Genomic DNA, 19,469 nt, shown 5'->3' with positions numbered 1-19,469 from the left:
CAATGACGAACCGGCTCAGACGTTACTCTTTGAAGTTGCATAATAAAATTTGCAGACCTTGTTTCCAATTTACTGTCTTTCGTATTTCTATTAGTGTCTGTGAACATGAAAGTACCAGGATTGTCAAAAGAATTCACATTTGCAATGTCGGCCAGTAATGCAAAATGAACTTTTTGTTTATGTACGAAATGACTTCGTATACTCATCCAATAAGAATGTCCAAGCTTGCAACTTGTCAAAAGCTGCTCAAGAAACAAACACAATGTACCTGTCTCCTTTGCTTACTAACACAGGAACCTGATGACATATTGATTTATTTCCTTGCTTTTCACACATTTTGAAGCAAAAATCATCAAGATAAAAACAGAGGATTCCTTCGGATGAAAAATTGGATCTGAATTACAATTACTTTATATCCCTTTCCTGAAATCTGAATAATAATTATAATTTACTTTCCTGAAAAGTACAGAGTGGCTTGACAGTCCAGATCAGCACAACTTCTTTCAAGTCTGAGTAACAAATAATACTGGTGTGTCCTCAATATTGAAATTCTTCCATCCTCAACTTACTGCATTTTCCCTCCTTCTTGACTGTAATCCTGGACTGTGTCTGGCATGACTTCAGCTCCAGGTTACACTTGCTGGAGTAGGTGACATCGTCGGAGCCGCAGACAGGCGCGATGACGCCACTGGAACACGTCTGCTCGCAGATACACGTCCCCTTCCCCGCACTGGTGATCTGTGTGGGGTCGCAGGTCGCACCAAAACCACAGAACACGGCTATACAGGGGTCTGCAAAGGAAGGGAGAAGGGATTTAATTCAGCATACAATTGTAGTCTTTGATGGTAGGATTTTAAATCTAAACTTTACTTAAAACTTAATATATATGTCTGGAGGGACAGGGTGTTGCCTTGGTCTAGGCAAGCCTCCCAATATGATGATGATGAACCTTATTGTTCCAACCTTCTGCCTGCTACCTAACCCTGCTAAACAATACAAATTTGGTACCAAATGACTACCTTAAAGCACACTGGAGCTTAAGTTTAATTGCAGCTGGCCATGAACAAGATTTACATGACTTGGTAAACAAAACACATTCTTGCATAAATGAAATATATATTGACCTTGATTACTTTTTCCACTTTGCCAAGAGAGCAAATAACGGCAATTGGGTAAATATGCATTTAATTTTGCATGGTGTAATCAGCGTAAATGTGGCTGTTAATAAATTGGAGGTACTTTGCAATTGTACCATATTACATGATTACCTCCCATGCCTTCATATAAGCAGACCTCAACAGGGAAGAAAATACACCCAGGGAAATAAAAAGACATGTCATGATAATTGAGCTGGTGCTACTGGATGCTGTATCCATGGAAACAGTATCCCTACTGACCTGACACGACCCCAAAGTATTAACCTCAGTCCTGATGAGCTGGGAAGTTTGTATTTGAGAAGCTTTGTGGTTCTAACTTTAAGGATGATATAAAATGGTGGTTTTACGACAATATATGACATGCAATGCCCTCCATTCAGTCCTCGATTAACACACAAGCTGGTGTGTTACGCTGAGGGGTAATTATACCAGCTATTCAGATATACATGTATGTGGCAGAGACCGATTTTCCTTTTAGTGCATATGATGTATGTATACATGTACCTTTCTAGTTATGAAACTTGTACAAAACAACACTGTTTTTTGGAAAAAATTAAACATATGCATCTTTCATAATCCCTTCTAGTAATATACAATGTATGTACTACATATAGTTGGACTTTTGACTCCATACCTGACTCAGAAAACTATCGAGATTGTGATCTGGTTTCAAGCAAAACAAACCACTACAAAGTGCTCTCCTCCCAGGTGGTCCACATTCCTCTGACAGCTCACCTTGACATCTCTCTGTAATGAGTCCCTCCATCTCTCACTATCTCCCAGGGACATCTCAAACAACCACATGTGGACCACAGACACAAGCTTCATGCTAAGATGACAATCATGACATGTCAACGACCAGTAGGGCATAAGAAGCTCTGTGGTGGTAAAAGTGGTGCTTGTGAAATTGTCCTTATAAAAAATTCTAACTTAGTACATTGCCTACGTAAGCAACAAGATGTAATAAATGTACATTCAAAGTGTTTGGTTACATTTTAAGATACTTGGTGAAAAAACTGAAATGCTCGCAATCTGTCTTCTCTTGTTGTAACTTAGTGTTTCAAAATCTGTGTAAAATTCTTAACAATTTTAACAAATACAAATTCTTAACAAATACACTTCATCATGAAGATTGAAACTTCACAATTTTGGCTGTTACTTCGCCCCACTGAAAAGAGCTTACTAACACTTACAGTATTGTAAGTATACTGTTGGATAATTGTTTACAGTGGTTTAAGTTTAGACGTGAGTCCTTTCTGCATCGTCTCATCATGTGACAATTAGCCGACCTCGTTTTACAAAGGTTCCGTAAAGTTAAAAAAGGGAAGTAACGCCGCACGGAATTGCGCTTTTCTTTACCAGTGGGGCACGGAGTTGACTTTCTTCACCAGAGCGCGAGACTGAGATTGAGTGTGAAGCTTTTCTTGCAGGTGTGTCCAAAACACAGTGAAAGCTTTGTGCCTTAAACCGCACAAAGTCGTGAGAAACTGTCCCGTACAATGGAGGAGTTCTCCGCCAGTAAACAGTTGGCATTGTCCCCAAAACCGTGCCTGAAAGTCGCTTCTGTGTACGGATAAACTTGTAGTTCAGTGGCATGCTCTTAGCACATGTGTTCAGGAGTTAGGTACACACGACACACAATGGGTGAATGGACATGGAGACCCATGCGGCCAGTAAAACAATTAACCTCTTCAAACTGATACACCTGCCTCATTTTACCATGACTGTTCCAAAGTCTTACTTTTAACTGTAATTTTGGACACTCTACAGTATTATATGCTGCAGAAAAGAAAACAAATATGATGGGGCTATGAAAATTCTTTGAAAATTATTTTATAATTTGCTTTCTGGCACTTTCCATCTAACATTACACATTATATTATCCTAACTATGACCATACTATTTTTAAGATGTTGTCTAAACCTCTTTTATGCTTTCTTCACTTTCAATGGACAAATCACAATTATTCTCTTAAATAATAAGCAATTTTTAAAAATAGAACCCTAGCTACAAGATTTACACAATACAGGACCGAGTGTTTGTAGAAGAATTATACATGCATATCCAATGAAAGACAAGTTAAAGTTAAAGTAAATCTCAGGGAAGATACAATTGTACATATTGCGACGTGGGAGGTGAACCATGAACAAAAGTAACTTCAGAAACATGTAATAGAGAAGTCGTACCAGACAATAACACACTACAGCAAGTCAATCAAGCGTCAAGTTTGAAAGATTTGTGGTCAATAATCGCATAATGCGGCTCCAACCTGTCAACACCAAACATGTGTGCAACAGGTGCAAACTGGAAAACTTACAAATATCTTCACTTAGAACAGCCAGGACTTTTGGCACCTTTCCAGTACTTCATGTTCCTTAAGTGCTCCTGTCCTTGTTGAAAATAAACAAATGATGTACCCCCAGGGCCACCTACTAATACACACCAAGTCCAAAGTTCTGTATCCAACAGATTAGACTAATAAATAACCTAATAAAGTAGGGTTTTCAACTGTTTATCTTTATTTCATAGAGTTCACCAGTGCATGTAACATTGAAAATCACTCCTCCTAGCTTTTGTTTCAAAGCTAGAAAGTTTGGTTCCAAAATAGAAAGTCTATAAACAATAAAGTAGTAGTCAGTCTTTGATAAACGTAACTATTTTTTAAAAAAGGATACCATTACCATATAAACCTTTTAAAATCCAGACTGTAGAGTACAGGTTAATTAAAAGTCAATCCTAGGCCTTGACAGGGGACATGAATTAACCTTTAGTACTACAGTCTGTACAAGTGGTCAGTGATTAACGATCTCTTAATTAGCTATCCAAGACTCCAGGTGTGAAGCTGTAGGATTCCTGTCATTCCCAGGTGTACAAAACGACAGACCATCAATCAGAGAGATTCCTACGTACATGGTTAATTAAAGGCAGAGCATTATTACCGACTTCTAACTGTTGAATCAAACTCCGTCGGGATTACATCTTTTGCTGTAATCTTGTGTAAACATTATCGAATATTATATTCAGTACAAGAAAATTTTTTGCTACAAGACTAGTAGTGAAAAAAAATTCTTTCAGGTGCAAGTGTAACTGAGGACATGAACTTGTGTTAAAATTCAATAACTTCAGACAGGCCACAAGTTTGTCATGTTTCTCGCTAGAACTTTCTTCCCTGTCTTCAATATACTTCCCTAAAGTTACCCCCCCCCTCAGAAACTTCTCTTGGCCGGATCGGGACCTGTCTTTTCTACAGTATTCAGGATCTGGACCCAACTCATCAGTATTCAGATCTACATGTACACTCTCAGTAACTGACTGTGGTACCGCTGATACCAATAGTTCTGCTGCAGACTTTAATCTGAAATCCTGAAGGGAAAATGTCCTTGTCTGTGCTAAATGTCATCAGTCTGCAAATCCATTGATTTTCTGTCGCTCAAGCAGGTCGATCCTATCAAGGTGTCATTGTGCTTTCATACTGTGTCAAGTCTGGAACAATTTGTCTCCGTTTGAGACAGCGTCTCGCAGATAACCTGTTGGTTCCCTGACGGGTGCAGATTTGGGGAGGGAATTGTATTCGTTGACCCTCGGGGAGGGCGACAGACGAAGATCATTCGTGTTTATAACTTTTGTCTGCTCTGTTCAGCACTTCAGACTGATGAATAGCTACAACTTGTTACTTTTTAACATGGGTTACTTGACTCTTTGTACTTTCTTCAGCTTAGCTTAACTTTAAAAAGATTGGCATTTCTAATGGCTAAAATGAGAATCTTGAGCTGCTAGATACTATAAAATTGTAAGTGTGCTTCATAATTTTTTCTGAATCACTAGTTCTAGTGGTGCAATTTTGTTAACCCAATACCTTCCTATAACTTTTGCTGGTTTGCCCTAAACATTTTGCAGTAGTACAAAAACAAAGAGATGTTCAGAAATCAGTATCCCTACCACCCTTCAAAGCAAAAGTATGTACATGGTGCTGAATCTTTGGTTGCCTTCCACTGAACACCAACATGACCCCCCTCCCCAAAAACATGTGTATGACTATGAGTGGGTGTGTTTACACAGTGTAGAATGGCAGCCCTTGTTTCGTCTACTCTGCCATTTGGACTTAAGTCTCTCATCGCTGTAAGAAAGTACAGATTTTTATGACATGAAAAAGAAGTTTAAACACATAAACAGAGGGTCAGCGCACATGTCTGTATTGTTTTTGTAAGGGAACATACAACAGCGTACAAATGCAAACCAGACAACTCTAAGTCTTCTCTTCTTTCTACTTTACATCCAAGTCTCTGTATTGAACTAATCCAAGAAAATTGAAAAGTGCATTGGCATGCCTGCGGATTAAGCTGCGAGAACATCTAGAAAACCTGATCTTCCTTCTTAATGCCCTTGACAGTCTTCAAGGTTGCTCAACATTTTCCACTGCATGCTGCTACTGCAGTATACTTGAACTGAGAGTAATTTCTTGTTCACCACTCTGTCTGTAACTGTCTTGGATAAAGAATAACCACCATATTTGCAACCTGCAGGTATTATATATTTTGAGATTTCCAAAAATGAATTATTTAGAAAGCTAAAACAATACATGCTTGGTAATAAGAAACACATACTAGAATTGCAGAGAACAAAAATAATTATTTCAAGCCTTGAATTAGCATAATTCTTGATTACTTTCATTCATTAACACTTTCCCTCTATTTTACACCATGCAGCACAATCCATCCCTTCCACAGCTACTTATCGGTAAACAGTATAATCTACCACGACCAGACTAACACTTGACTCCCAACATATTATATCACTCGGTCTGACACTTGTGGTTCCCGCAATTAGCTACAGTCATAATTTCTCACGACCAAAGGAGCGCTGTCGAACAATGCCATCTTTCTTCCCATCACTCCAAAGCCTAGAGGGTTCTTGTCTTTGATCAGTATAGCATAGGTAACTGGCATTGTCTCTCTGCGCCCTGAGCATTGGGGTGACCCTTCTGTGGCCTTTCAAAGGTGAAAATATGGTCTACTTTGACCTTTTGTCAATTATTTTTCGCCAAGAACGCTGAAGCGTTACAATTTAGCTCATGGCATTTCTTCATTTTTAGTAAACAAGTCATTACAAAATACCCCAAGAGAAAAAGGCTTTGCACTTTTTGTCGTATGTTATTATTTTATTGAAATATCATCACAAAGCAGAATTAGTTTGCCTCCTTCTGTACCTGTATATCTGAGTGTCATAAAAAATATGTCCCACCTCAAAAATAAGCAGCGAAACTATTACATGATGTCATCTGTTGTGTTACACTCAGATTAATCTGAAATGAGCTCACAGGAAAATGAAACAGGCTTCAAGAATTGTGTTACTTCTATCATTTATAACCATGACCTAATAAGCAATATCGACTGTCAACATATATCAAATGTATTACCTAGTTATAGCAACCAAACTGTTTTGTGCAAACCCAATATTGGCCCTAAAAATAAATTGTAACAACTTATTACATAATGAAAAATTGTTGGTCTTTTTGCTTGACTTGAATTAGAAAAAAAACTCTTACTATCAAAATTACTTCTGTGTAACTACAAAAATAGCAATGTACATTGTAAATCTGAATACATGTACATGTATATGGGTAATTCTAATCCAGCCATTTTCTCCAATTCACCCAAGGAGGCTTGAATTAAAAGGATTGGAAGCCCAAATAGCAGCCTATTGTTGTAATTGCTTAATCCTGTGAAAAACAAATGGATTTTCACACCTGTGTAAATGGCTGAGTCCTGAGGGCCATTCACAGCCACCCCCATGCATTATGTACACCTACAGATGTGTACCGGGACAATACACCATAAAATCAGCGCTTGGACAATTAACACCTCATTGAGCCGAGACAATGGTTCACGACAGCTTCCCAATTTTCCGTATAAACTTCACAACCCAGGGAGTCCTGATGTGCAGAAATGTACTGAAACAATTGGAGATTTCATGGTGAATTTGTCCAACTAAATGTTGTCAAAATCTTTTCCCTTTCCGCCCACTAAAGTATACAAACTTCTGAACATTTCAGTAGTAATTCAGACTTTTCTATTCCTCTGTAAAATGAAAATTTGAATGAAAAAAATACCAAAACATCACAGCAAAGCTGGGTTATCAACATAACTTGGATGCCAGCAGGAGTTAGGCAGGTATTTTGTTTCCATTGAGGGTCGTGCTGTTTTGGCTGCCAGAAACATCTGCCATCATTTGTTTTCACCCTTATCTCATCAGCTTTCGGAAGAGCCTCTTGCTATCAGAGTCAAGGAATAAATGGAATACATAGTTGCATATCCCGAAATTTGAGAGGAATATTTTTTACTCTTCTTCACTCTACCGTCTTTTGGTTGGACTAAAGCACCATTTAGACACAAAATACATAACTCCCAGTCAAGTGAATAGCCGTCTAGAAAACCAGTTATGCCTGAAATGATTTGCGCTTACTGCTATTTTCATTCCATGGATTCTCATCCTCGGCATAATAGCCTTCATGCTTATCACGTATTTCGCTCACTCACTGAATCATATCTTTAAAGGCATCCTATTAATCCTAATCAGGATTTCCTGGGAGTGTGCATGACTGCCAAATTTGCTCCATTCTCTGGGGTGGAGATACAAATCTTACGATTCACAGTCTCAGCGAAAGCCTCACGATTTCCCATTACATTTTGAGATTTATTCCTCATCTTCTCTGATGCTGCTTGAATTTGTAAAGGCACTGGCCTAGCTATCCATGAATTTTGTATACAATGTATATAGCAAAATACATGTACTTACCTAAGGAAAAGAAAACTCGTTTCAAGGAACATTTCAATAAAAGTTTCAATATTAATCCTTTATCATACATCCTCAGCCATGGGGGGAGAGAGGGGTGACATTCTTCATAGGATTACTGTAATGCAATTGGGCAATAGTTGCGGATTAAGGTCAGCCAAACCTTTGTTTAATCTGCAGACGTTAATCCAATTTAGACCACCTGTCCCCTGGGCTGGTTCCAAGGACATCTTCAGCTGTTTCTGGGAGAGATATGGGTTCTGCAACTGATCAGGTTCAGAATCAACTGCCAAAAATCATACACAAATGGATCTACAATTACATCTTACACGGCTTACAAGAGGCCATTATCTCCAAGCAGATGTAAGGAGCATTCTTTGTGTTTTACACCAGTTTTTGAAACATTTAGAACATATTTCTAGTAAGTACTGCATTTTGAAAATGGTTTAGATAACCATTATCTGTGTCTGACAGTCATCAAATATTTTACATTTGATAGTTTCGTGCTGAATTCTGACAAATAAGAGAGCTACGTTTATTCTTGTGCTACAATATCACACAAAATCCAAAAACTGCTATGAGTAACCTGTGACCTTGCCAACATTCGGGGCTGGTTGTACATTGGAAACTCTAAGGTAGGACCACACTGTGACTGCAAATAAGATAGTAAGGGACCCCTATCTGCCTTCACAACTCAGTAGGTTTGGAGAATGGCAGAGGCCCAGGGTTATAACTCACTGAAGTGAACAGCAATCACAGAGATAAAAGATCCCAGCGTGCATAGATATTGATCAACAGGAGCTGAGGTAGGTCTTCATTAGTCACTGCACTGGTTCTGGTATCTTTGGCCCACCCAGGTAAAAACAGACTTAGGGACACAAGCATAATAGCGAGCAAGGGGCACTTTCAGCATACGTTGTTGATATGTAATGAACCAGACAAAGATTTATTTTATTAAAAATCACAGAATTGTAAGTAAAGTAAGTTAACTAAGTAATTGTAAGCAATCGCCATGATTTCCTGATGTTGAATGTTCAAGGCCTACAAATATGTATAATACACATGTAATAAAGATACATTGTACTTTACAAACTGAAATTCTGATGAGTGAAATACATGTGTAGCACACGACAGTCGACTGCATACAATCACATACTGTATATTATACACCTGTGCAAGAAGAAACAGGGTACACATCTATTTTTTACACAATCATATTTAACTGGATTAAAGAACTTACAAGACAAATGTTCAAATGAATACCCGTGAAGATTTGATATTGCCATATCTAAAGAGCTGTTTATATGGTAATTTTGAAAAGGTGCATTCTTCCTCATGTTCCTAGTAAGGTCATTAACCTGTAAAGGGTTGTCACAGTAAGACATATAGGTGTTTGGACAGCCCCATAGAGCAAATGAAATACAGACTGCTCGAGAACTGTGAGCAGTTAGACGCCAGCAGCTATCTCAGAGCAAACTTTGCGACAGAAAACGTGGCACCACTCTTTCAGTCTCGCTGATAAATCATCGGACACAATGAGAGAAGTAAACAGAATGTCTTATTTCTGAAAGTCCCTACTTTTACACCGTTTGATTTTCAGTTTACCTTCAAACTGATGTAGATAAAAACTTAGCCGAGCATTATATATTTAGCCATTTTGTTCTTCTTGCTGTAAAGTGTAATAAGTAAATATCAAAGGTCAAATACCACCAAAAAGTCATACTTTTATAAGCTACAAAACCTTCCCTATGAAAATACGACATGGGTCAGTTTTCACACTTTCAAGGCTACAACAGCTAATTTTCAGATTTTTTTATCACCTGTCTGTCTTACCTTGTGTACAGGTGTGTTGACAATACCCCCTTTACTTGTCAATGTCTATTGTCCAAGTTTAGACATTCTGTTTGTCCTGTCAGGAACTCTGTGTTATCGAGACTGTCAATTTCAGGTCGGGGGGTCGGCCAGGTTTGTATGATGAGTCAGGACCCTTTCCTACTAGACAGTGATCGGCGAACATTACCAGCACCCCCCTCCCCCTTCACAGTTTTTGTAGGACTTTTGGTCAACGTTGCATCAGAGTTTTCCCTGTTGCAGACGATATTTTTTTACATAACATTTGGAAACTACAGCCGGCGTGTTAACCTTATATGCACGAATACGACCTTATGCTATGCACAATACATTGCGGTTTCTCACAGGTGCAGTGCGTTCTGGTGACGTGGGTTGCTTAGCACCTGCAACCTTTAGTGGAAAGAACGTTGTCAGAAAAGAATGTGTACTTGAGTGTGTTTGTATTATCAAAACTTCAGTCTGCGTCAATGTCATATACATGTGCCCTCCAAAGGATTGAAAATGGGTCATTTGGCACGTATTTCACTGAGGCTCATTTGGCACATACATGTAGCTTCTATAACAACAACTAGACTGTGGATGCAACTCTGGCTGTGAGACACATTTAGCTATAAATTCACTACAGTCAAAACTGAACTGGTGACCACCTCTACATAGGGACCACCTGGCCAATGTGACCGCTTTTTTGGCGGATGATTTTTCACATTGGCACGAGCATTAAGAATTCTGTCAACATACAATGTAGACCAGACTTTCTTGGTCCTCTAAGTGGCCTTGGGCACGTTTAAACCGTAGTTTAATGTCACAGAGGAATTCAGATTATTTCATTAAGAAGCATCTACCAATTCCACAATACACAGAGTGCAACTGTAGACATTTGACATTAAACATTTGACTGAAGAACAACATGAAGGAAACTTTGATCATTGCTTTGACATAACAACGGCCTTTGAAAAATACTTCCTCTCTCGTCACTCTGCGACATCTAATTTTCCTAGACTCTACCATGGGGGAGTATCAAAAGGCAACGCAAGGCACAGAAAAGTGCAGAGAGCAGGAAAAAAAAACATATCCATCATTCTATGTCATTTTCCCATAGCATTCCTGTCTGTATGAATGCATGTAGGGGCTCGGAAACTGGCAGGACACCATGTCAAGAAATTTCAAAATAACAGTCATGTTCTCACACTTGATACTGGGACATGGTATCATAAAGGAATGTGCGAATTTCTGTACAAGATTGAAGGACACACACAATAATTTCACGAGTGGTGGCCCAGGCTGCTTAATTTTCAAGCCTCGAGCTGTTTAGGTGGATAATTTTGCAGCCATCGGTCAACTAAATACCATCTGATACGTGTTATCAGTTAGCATCATTAAAAGAAATCCAATCTGTTGAAATTTGACGAGGTAAGACATCCACTGATCAAAGGAATTTCTTCAACTGCTTCTTCAAATTTAGTTGGATACTTCATGTCAGGAAATGGGAATAAAGTATAGTTAAGAATATTTGGTATGGACGTGAAATTGCCTTAACTTCAGGAAAGTTGTTCCAAAAGACATTAGCCAAGTCAGTAGACATTTTCGTAACTTTGTGTTGCCTAATATTGTGACTGCACTATCTTCCACCTTGCCATCAGCCTGACAATTATCTATAATACCATCATTAGCTTCCTGTCTTCAGCGATACCGCTGTTGTCTTTGTCATGTCAGGCCTCTACAAATAACCAGAACCCATACTTAACTTCTTTATCAAACTGCCCCAGTCTCTTCCCAACAAAAGAAGCGGGATAATAACAAAGATCATTTACGTCTGATTACCAGCGAAAAGCACAGGTCTAGGAGTGTGATTTGAGATTACCAGGACAGCAAAGGTTATGACATTTTACTCCCATAAGGTCTGAAATCTAATCAGGCTATATTGACTTGGGAGGCAACCATTTCTAACGAAGCCTTGCTGAATTGAAATACCCATGCTAAATGTACCCTAAGTGATTGAAGTAATAAATTGCTGACGAACTAATAGACCTGGCTATAGGTATGTCGCTGCCTATAGGTACAACATCCTCTGACCAATCTTTCTTCTGAAAAAATCAATGTAATCTACTGATTCATTCAATTATCATTGTTTCTCAACTTTTGCCTGAGAAAGTTCTGTAGAATATACCCAAGTAGACCACTCAGCACTGATAAAGTCTGGACTATGTGGACAGGTGGTCACTATAGACAGTATTCTTAATGCTTGTGTCAATACAACAAAATTCGACTAAGTGGTCACATTGGCCAGGTGGTCCTTATGTTGACTGTAGACTGCTTGAATCTACAGGTTTGACTGTAGATTGATGCAGTAGCTGGATATTGTCGAGTCAACTGAACAAGCCCTGCCTATTCAACCACCACACACACACACACGCACACAGTGTGGTTTCGAAGAACGATGTCGGAGGAATTCAGATCGCCTATCTCCTTGCAGGGGGTGAAATTGGAAGCAGTGTTATTTACAAAACAATGGAGTTTAGCCCAACTGTTTCAGGAATGTTGTTGTAACTCAAGTGGAGATGATTCGGGGACAAATGGCAGCTACTGTTCACATCTGCCAGGGCTGTTTTACTGTGTATAGTCAAAAAAGCATTAACATCACATTCAAAATTTCCAGATAACAAGTTGTCAGACAATAGACAGAAGATTCCTCATAAGTCCATGTTTTCTAGGCCTACATTTTCCTTTTTTATTTATCTGGAATGTAACCTATTTATACAAAACATTTTGGGGCCAAAATTTCAGTACTTTGAGCTCTTGTCAGTACATGTAAATTGGGAATTTTGAACTTTCTGTATCAGATTGCCTTCTACTCTCTAGGGGTCTATCTGAAAGGTGAACAGGAATAAATTCTCTCACACAAAAAACCTATGGGACAAATGTGAAGTCATCTCTACCTTTGTTCTTTGCTGGAGGTGGATTTTTGTGTCCATCAAAAACAACAACAACATGACATTAAGTGCTTTAATGGTTCCCAAACATCCTGCCATGTTTACTCCCTACAGTCCTGAATCCAGAGACTGACCCCAAAACGTTCCACACTTTTGTGAGTGTAAGCTCCAAACATTTATGCCCAAACCCCACCGCATACTATATTGTTTATTTTCCTTTTGAAAAACGTGACCCCCTTCCCCTGTTCGCAGTATCCATAAAAGAAGCTAGACCACATGTGTGCAACAGGTGGGTGAACTGGATTTCAAACCAACGAAATTTTCCTTTCACTTTGTTTTACATGTCATCAATCAAACTAAAAGAGGGGATGAGAAAACAGCGACTAAAACAATTTATCTACGCACCTATTCTTATTAGCTAAAATTTATAGAATAGAAACATGGTTTATAATTGCTTTTTAATACAAATGAATCAGGGTTTATTGCCGAATGACCAGAAACTATTCAATGATAGTTTGATGAGTTCTACAGCATAAAAACTGCACAAAAATGTTTGAAAAAAAAAGATAAATGTAACTTAGAACAGGAACGATATATGCTAAGAGAGAAAACCCATAAAATGGAACAAGTCTTTCCAACTGTGCAGGGCAGGGCTGGCAGTAATAAGACAAGTCCAAATGGACACCCATAATTTCACGCCCAGAGACAGGGACACATTTTCACAGCAAGCAGTCTGTTCCCCCAGGACTGTATACATTCAGGGGTCAAGACAGAAATCTTCCATAAATTCAGCTATAATGCATGCCAGGACACTCTTCTGTTGTAGTTTACTTCCGAACCCAATCTTTGTCATCGTCATTTTAGGCACTTCTGCTCTCAAGCATATCAGATCTGCCCCCTTATCGAAAGTTGGCAAACTTGAAGCAATATCTTTACATCATCTTGTTCACAAACTTTGGAATCTAATTGCAGTCTTTCTAACAAATGGTATAGAAGATGAAGTATCATTTTGTTTCTGTTGTCTTGGCTTATCGTAAGATAAATTTCTTTCTTAATTTCACCGTTTTAACCATTCAAATCTATCCCCATATAGAAAGTTGTCAACAACTATCTTGTCTACAAGCTTGAGAGTTCGTTGAAATAAACTGCAAACTATACTCTTGTATTCGAACAGACACTGGCAAAGATGAAGTAGCAATTTGCTCCTGTTTCCTTGGCTGATCCTTACGTACAGTTAAAAGAAGATGCCCGGAGGACTTAATAAAGGGCTAGACAGGAATGTCGGTAATCTTATCTGAGTTGCTTAGGGAGGAGTCCAGCAGACAAACGTATCAACCTAATTAATACTAATTATTCCCCTGAGATCAAACTGTAACGAACACAACAGACCAAAAAGGGAACAGTCCCGCCTCAACTTTTGTCATGTAAATTTCGCAAATTTTCTTGATAAGACAACGGCAAGTTGGTATATGTTGGTTATATATTGGAAAGGAAAACTTGGCAGTCTATACATAGTCACGATTCATTAAGGAAATGGAAAAATGAATTTTTAATTAGCCATTCAATTTAAAATGCAATTATATGGATTGCTATATGCTTTATCATGGAAATTATGGTCTGCCATAAGACCATTAGTTTAAGTGATTTTATATAGCTGTCACTACAAAACACCTGCGTTCTGTAGCAAACAGAGAAAAATCTCATTTGTCAAATATGTTTTAGTCATGCCATGTTTGATTAATAGAAAGCTTTGTTCTCTTATTACACGTAACAAGTACATGTTCCTCATGGTAGCATAGCCTTCCCTATTTCATAGAATGTTTTAATGTGCCCTGGAAAAAACTAAAAGTCCTGTAAAAAAATCCAAAATTCATGTTGAATTTGGACCTTTCCAAAAATGTTTAATCAGATTCAGAATTTCCTTACACAAAAGCTTTCCCCTCAAAAATGAAATTAATATTGATTCCTGACAGTCATGCTATTCTAGTAAATAGACAAAAGCAAATATGGCACCAATTAGAGAAAAAAAAAACTTACCTCCTTAGTACAATCACTTATGTACCCGGAAAATACAGTTGTACTTTTTTTTGCAAAGAAAATACAGTTTGAAAATTTGGGTTATACAGAAGTGATGGATTTCTTGCCCATGCCTGATTGTATCCTGACCATACAACAAATAAACTTTGTGCGAACCCAATCTGTAGGCTGCAAACAGGGAATTTGTCAGTCGATTGAGATAATTGCATACAACTGACCTGCGTCACCACATCCCATTATCACTGTATCAATCCCCCGTGTTTCAAATATTTCTCCCAGCCGCTCAAAATATCATAATGGGAATCGGGCCGACCGCGGGCGGGGAAGCGAATGCCAACCCTTAACGAGACATTTCCAGCTGATTCTCCCTTTTCTCCCAGGAGACTTCAAACGTGTCAGAACGTCTGGCCAAGGATGCAGCCAAGCGAGCACTATTGTAGATCCTGACCTCAAGTCTACCAAACCTTCTAACGTATTGAAATTGCTCAGTCGATTGCTTCCTAGTGGGTGTCTCAAGATCAATATGTCATATGGAGCTAATATACAGTCTAGAAAGTCCTTGGTGATATCTAAGTGGCTATAGCTCATTCACATACATTTCTGCAGCTGATAAAAACAACAAGGCAATCCAATATCCAGAGGGTAAACCGTATGTACTGCTTTCACTCAACGTCAATGTTTTTATAAGTAGTTACTCAATGATATTTCCCGCATCAGGCTGCTGCTACGTTACCTACTTTCTGCCGTCACTAGGAGTGGCACACTGATCAATAAGCAATCTTAAATGTCATAAACGTGCCTTGGTATAACCAACTACCAAGAATAAACAATGTTTACTGAGCATGTTGACATTTAGTTGACTAGTAATATTCTAACTTACAAAAAAATCAACAGTTTGAGATGAGAACCAACTAAATTCAAACCTCCTGCTCCACTGAAAGCATGTACACGGTGCCGGTATCAGTCAAACACGTGCACCACTTACCGCGGAGATCCTTTCTACAACACGAGACCACGCAAACAAAGACGCCGCTGCTACGCCATGCACCACGTCTTTAAGTGACAACTTGACCTCGCTTTCTTCAAAGACTCCTTCACCGATCCTTTCCGCTGCTTCAGGGGCTGACTATGTCATCCTTTCTTTTCTTGCCACGCGCTATCGAACTTTCGGAGTCACCCGCTACGTGCCATTCTTGTATTGTTTACCGATGTGTCTACCACCCTCGTACCTCCTCCAAAATTCCCCTTCTAATTTTCCAACTGTCGTGACATACTCCCTTCCGCTTTTTTTTTTGCTCCATTCTTGACCTCTCTACATTTGAGTGGGTGGCTTATAACCAAAGTCCAAAAGCAGACCACGAGAAAGTTCGAAGGGCATTTTTTGTGCTGTCTGTTACGCAACAACTGTAGAAACTGTAATGATAGTTTCAAACTTCGTCATGCCTTGTTAGTGTTGGGTTCCGGGGTGTAAGCAACCCCCTCTTCCACAGTTCTTCGGGAAATGAAAATACAAAAGCCTGCGTCACAGGTAACCCTTTTTCAATAATGTAAACTTTGTGATCTCCCGAGCGTGACACGTTGTTTACCTACGTAGAATCGCCCAAAACAGGATTACCTGCCACTTGATCTAAAGAAAAGTTTCTCCGAAATAACAAGACCCAGCAAACCCACCACAAGTAAATCACATTCACTGGATATACAGGGAAGGGCTAGATTTTATCTCATTGATAACCTATACCACAAGAAAGGGGAAAGTGGGAAAACCATTTCCTTTCTTTTCCTCCTTGCTTATTTTAGCAGCGAAGAGCGGGATAAAAAGGTTCAACCATGTGTGGAGAGGGAGACTGAATTAGGACACTACAAAAGGAGCGATTTGCCTAGAGATAAACCCAATTGGTAGAACACACAGCTGAAGATTACAGGCTTTGCCTGCCACTAATAACAGTGTTCTCCCTACCCCACATTTTCACCCAAAAACAAGAACATTGTCTTCACCCTTAACACACAATGAGAACAAAATGTCTAGCTTACGAATTTGATATGCCATACAGGAAACTGCCTTCTAAGTTGCAGAAAGTAAAAATAGTAACATTTTTCGGACGGATGATCTAGCTTTGCGAATGCATGCAAGTAGCCTCTATCCACCCGCATGGATACATGCTGGCGTTTTCTCTGGCATGTATTGGTCGGATCTGCCTGGGCTAAAAAACAACAGAAATGGTACACAACAAATACTACACTAGTGACACAAAATAAGCAGTCTCACCTTTAGGGGCAGGTGGTTCTCTTGTTGTGAAGGGTTCACCTGTAAAAAAGCAACAAACATTTGGTTAGAAGGTTTACCTTTTAAAAAATATCCAAACAGAAACAAAAAAGGAGGCATGAAGTGCAGAGGTCAGCATTTGTGGCTCGGAAGCGACTTGTTTTCGATAGATTCCAATCAGGACAGAGGCAATATTTACATTTTAACAGCAATGCAATTGCAAGCGCCATCCAAAAGGCAGTGAAGACAGCCCAAGCAGCATGGCACACTCTGAGGGGGCGCACCGTCCGTTTCATTCCGTCCTTCAAGTTTGTTAGAAACATTTTGCCAGAAATCCAACTCCCCAGCACGGTAATCCAATGGTCAGGAAGATAATGTCACTAGCGAGGTATATATTCCAGGGAAGGTCTCTTTCCTTTAGCTGCCAGCCATTCACAGAGAAGGTACAGTATACTGTGGCGCAACCCCAAGGCACACCAAGCCCCAATAAACATTACACACTCCAGTAAATACGGAAGATTCCACCCAGCAAACATATGCAGGGGTGAGCACAAAAAGGGGGCTGGGCAAATACTGCATATGAGATCCCCAAGGGTTACACTCTATGGCTTCATGCCTATTTCTTTCCTCATTAATATGTAAATATGCTAATGAGTATGCAAAGTAGGGTTTCATCAATCATTTTGTCACTAATTGTCATTCATGGTGGTCCTCATTGAGCTCATTTTCCAGCCTTCCAAGTGGGCCCCTGTAATTATTCTGACTGGCTTGGTAATCATTTTGTGCTCCGCTAAACTCCAAAGGCTCAGCTTGTCCACAGCAAATGCCATTTTATCGCATTTATATCTGTAACATGAAGAGGCTCATAATGATGGGGACAGCTTCATTAGCGAGGGCTTGAGACCAGTAGCCAACACCTGAGCTACTGATCACCATTATCTGTGACATAATAGCTGTCATATGCAAGGACGTTGTCATATGTTATGGTTGGTAGCTGATTTTCACGTGAGGGGCACGGGAAGAAAAAGTCATATCTTGTCAAGATTAATTTGTATTTTTCCGTATATACAACACAGTAGGGAGAAAAAGGATCTGTAATTTATCTTAATGTTAAAAGTAAACATCAAAATTCTCCCTTGAGATCAAGTACACTACATTTGCTTTATCTACATGAAGTCTATGGGCAAAGGGAATAAAGTTTATTAAGGTTCAAGAATATGACAGAAATGTATAGTATACTCTTAGAGTAGACCAGAATTCTTATAAACTGGACATAGTCCAATGAAATATTGTGGCATGGCCCAAGCCATCTCCGGTCCAAAGCTTGTGACAACGTCAATCGCCGTTTTGCTCACAATAAATATCTGATGTTTATGTTTGCAGGATCATCCATTCCCAAATAAACAGTCCACACTTGTGGCTATACAGATGACAAGCCCTTGTATGGACGGCCTTACACACTATATGTCCTATCTCCCTCTCAGCAATGCTCTTAATCCGCTGAGTCCATTCTTAGCCCACAAGTTAAGACTTCGCAATCGACATAAGCCTCCAATTGGTATGCAAGCGGTGTCCTGTGGTCAGGGAATGCTTACACATCCCTGCACACACATCGTACAGCCCCCGACTGCAGCTATCTGCTGATAATCTTTAAACAGTGTCCTGATTTGGGGAGGGGCAACGCTGATACAGGTGCGGCTGTGCAAAGGGGGTTAGGTGTATCCAACGCCCTGATCCCGCAAAACTCCACACACGTAAACTCCTAAATCCTCCCTGTTTTCTTTTCTCGGGGCCACAACACGACAAACCGGAAGTCCGAGAAATAAACCATCTCACGGGATAAAAGGAATAGGAAAGGAAGTATACAGCAGGAGATTTTCTTGTCTTTGTTTCTTGATCCTTACCCTCACCTAGAAAGAGGATATGACAAACAAGAAGCTGTAGGATCGCGAGCACGGTACATAACAGCCAAGTAGGCCCGACAAGGCATGAACAAGTGCCTGTATTCTTCATTATGAATCCCAAGAACTGCACAAAAGGAAATTCTATCTTCCACCCGAGCTCCTGGAGACCGCCCCCTCGAAGCATCTGCTCCTGGAGGGCACCAAAGGAGCCGACCAAGGCAAGACTTTGTGGTACCTACACGGGTGGCACTTTTGTTCCTTTCTCCACAACCTTTTGCACTATTGTTCATCCAAGCTTTGATGTCCCACATGTCCCAAATAAAACTTCTTCCTCTTTCTTCTTTTCTCTTGTATCATCACCATTAGCTGGTTACCTCCGGTTCCCTGTTGACATTAACAAGCATCGATGATCTACAATGATCTAATTGCCATTACAAACTGGCCCAAAGCACCAACCTTTTCATTCAGTCCATACCAATGGCAAATCGTTCTTATAGAGCCAAATCAGTCCTAATGGCATTTGGAACTAAAAATC

At 39.6% G+C, this 19,469-nt stretch overlaps 1 protein-coding gene across 12 annotated transcripts in view; it reads right to left on the bottom strand.

Moving 5' to 3' along the window:
- Positions 1–19,469, bottom strand: part of LOC109479912 (agrin-like) — a 119,947-nt gene that overhangs the window by 25,110 nt on the left and 75,368 nt on the right. For 11 of the 12 annotated variants that reach the window (XM_019781960.1, XM_019781962.1, XM_019781963.1 and 8 more), the window contains exons 2-3: positions 17,034–17,072; positions 570–791 (exon numbers count right to left, since the gene is read on the bottom strand). In XM_019781960.1, the coding sequence (XP_019637519.1) occupies positions 570–791; positions 17,034–17,072 (261 nt within the window). Of the gene's footprint in view, positions 1–569; positions 792–17,033; positions 17,073–17,229; positions 17,527–19,469 lie in introns of those variants that run through there. The other variant, XM_019781971.1, reaches the window with a different exon arrangement.

The sequence above is a fragment of the Branchiostoma belcheri genome, unplaced genomic scaffold, assembly GCF_001625305.1.
Source record: "Branchiostoma belcheri isolate BF01 breed outbred unplaced genomic scaffold, Haploidv18h27 scaffold5, whole genome shotgun sequence".
NCBI classification, from domain to species: domain Eukaryota; kingdom Metazoa; phylum Chordata; class Leptocardii; order Amphioxiformes; family Branchiostomatidae; genus Branchiostoma; species Branchiostoma belcheri.
The sequence above is the reverse complement of the archived record's forward strand: the minus strand, read 5'-3'. Positions and strand labels throughout refer to the sequence as shown.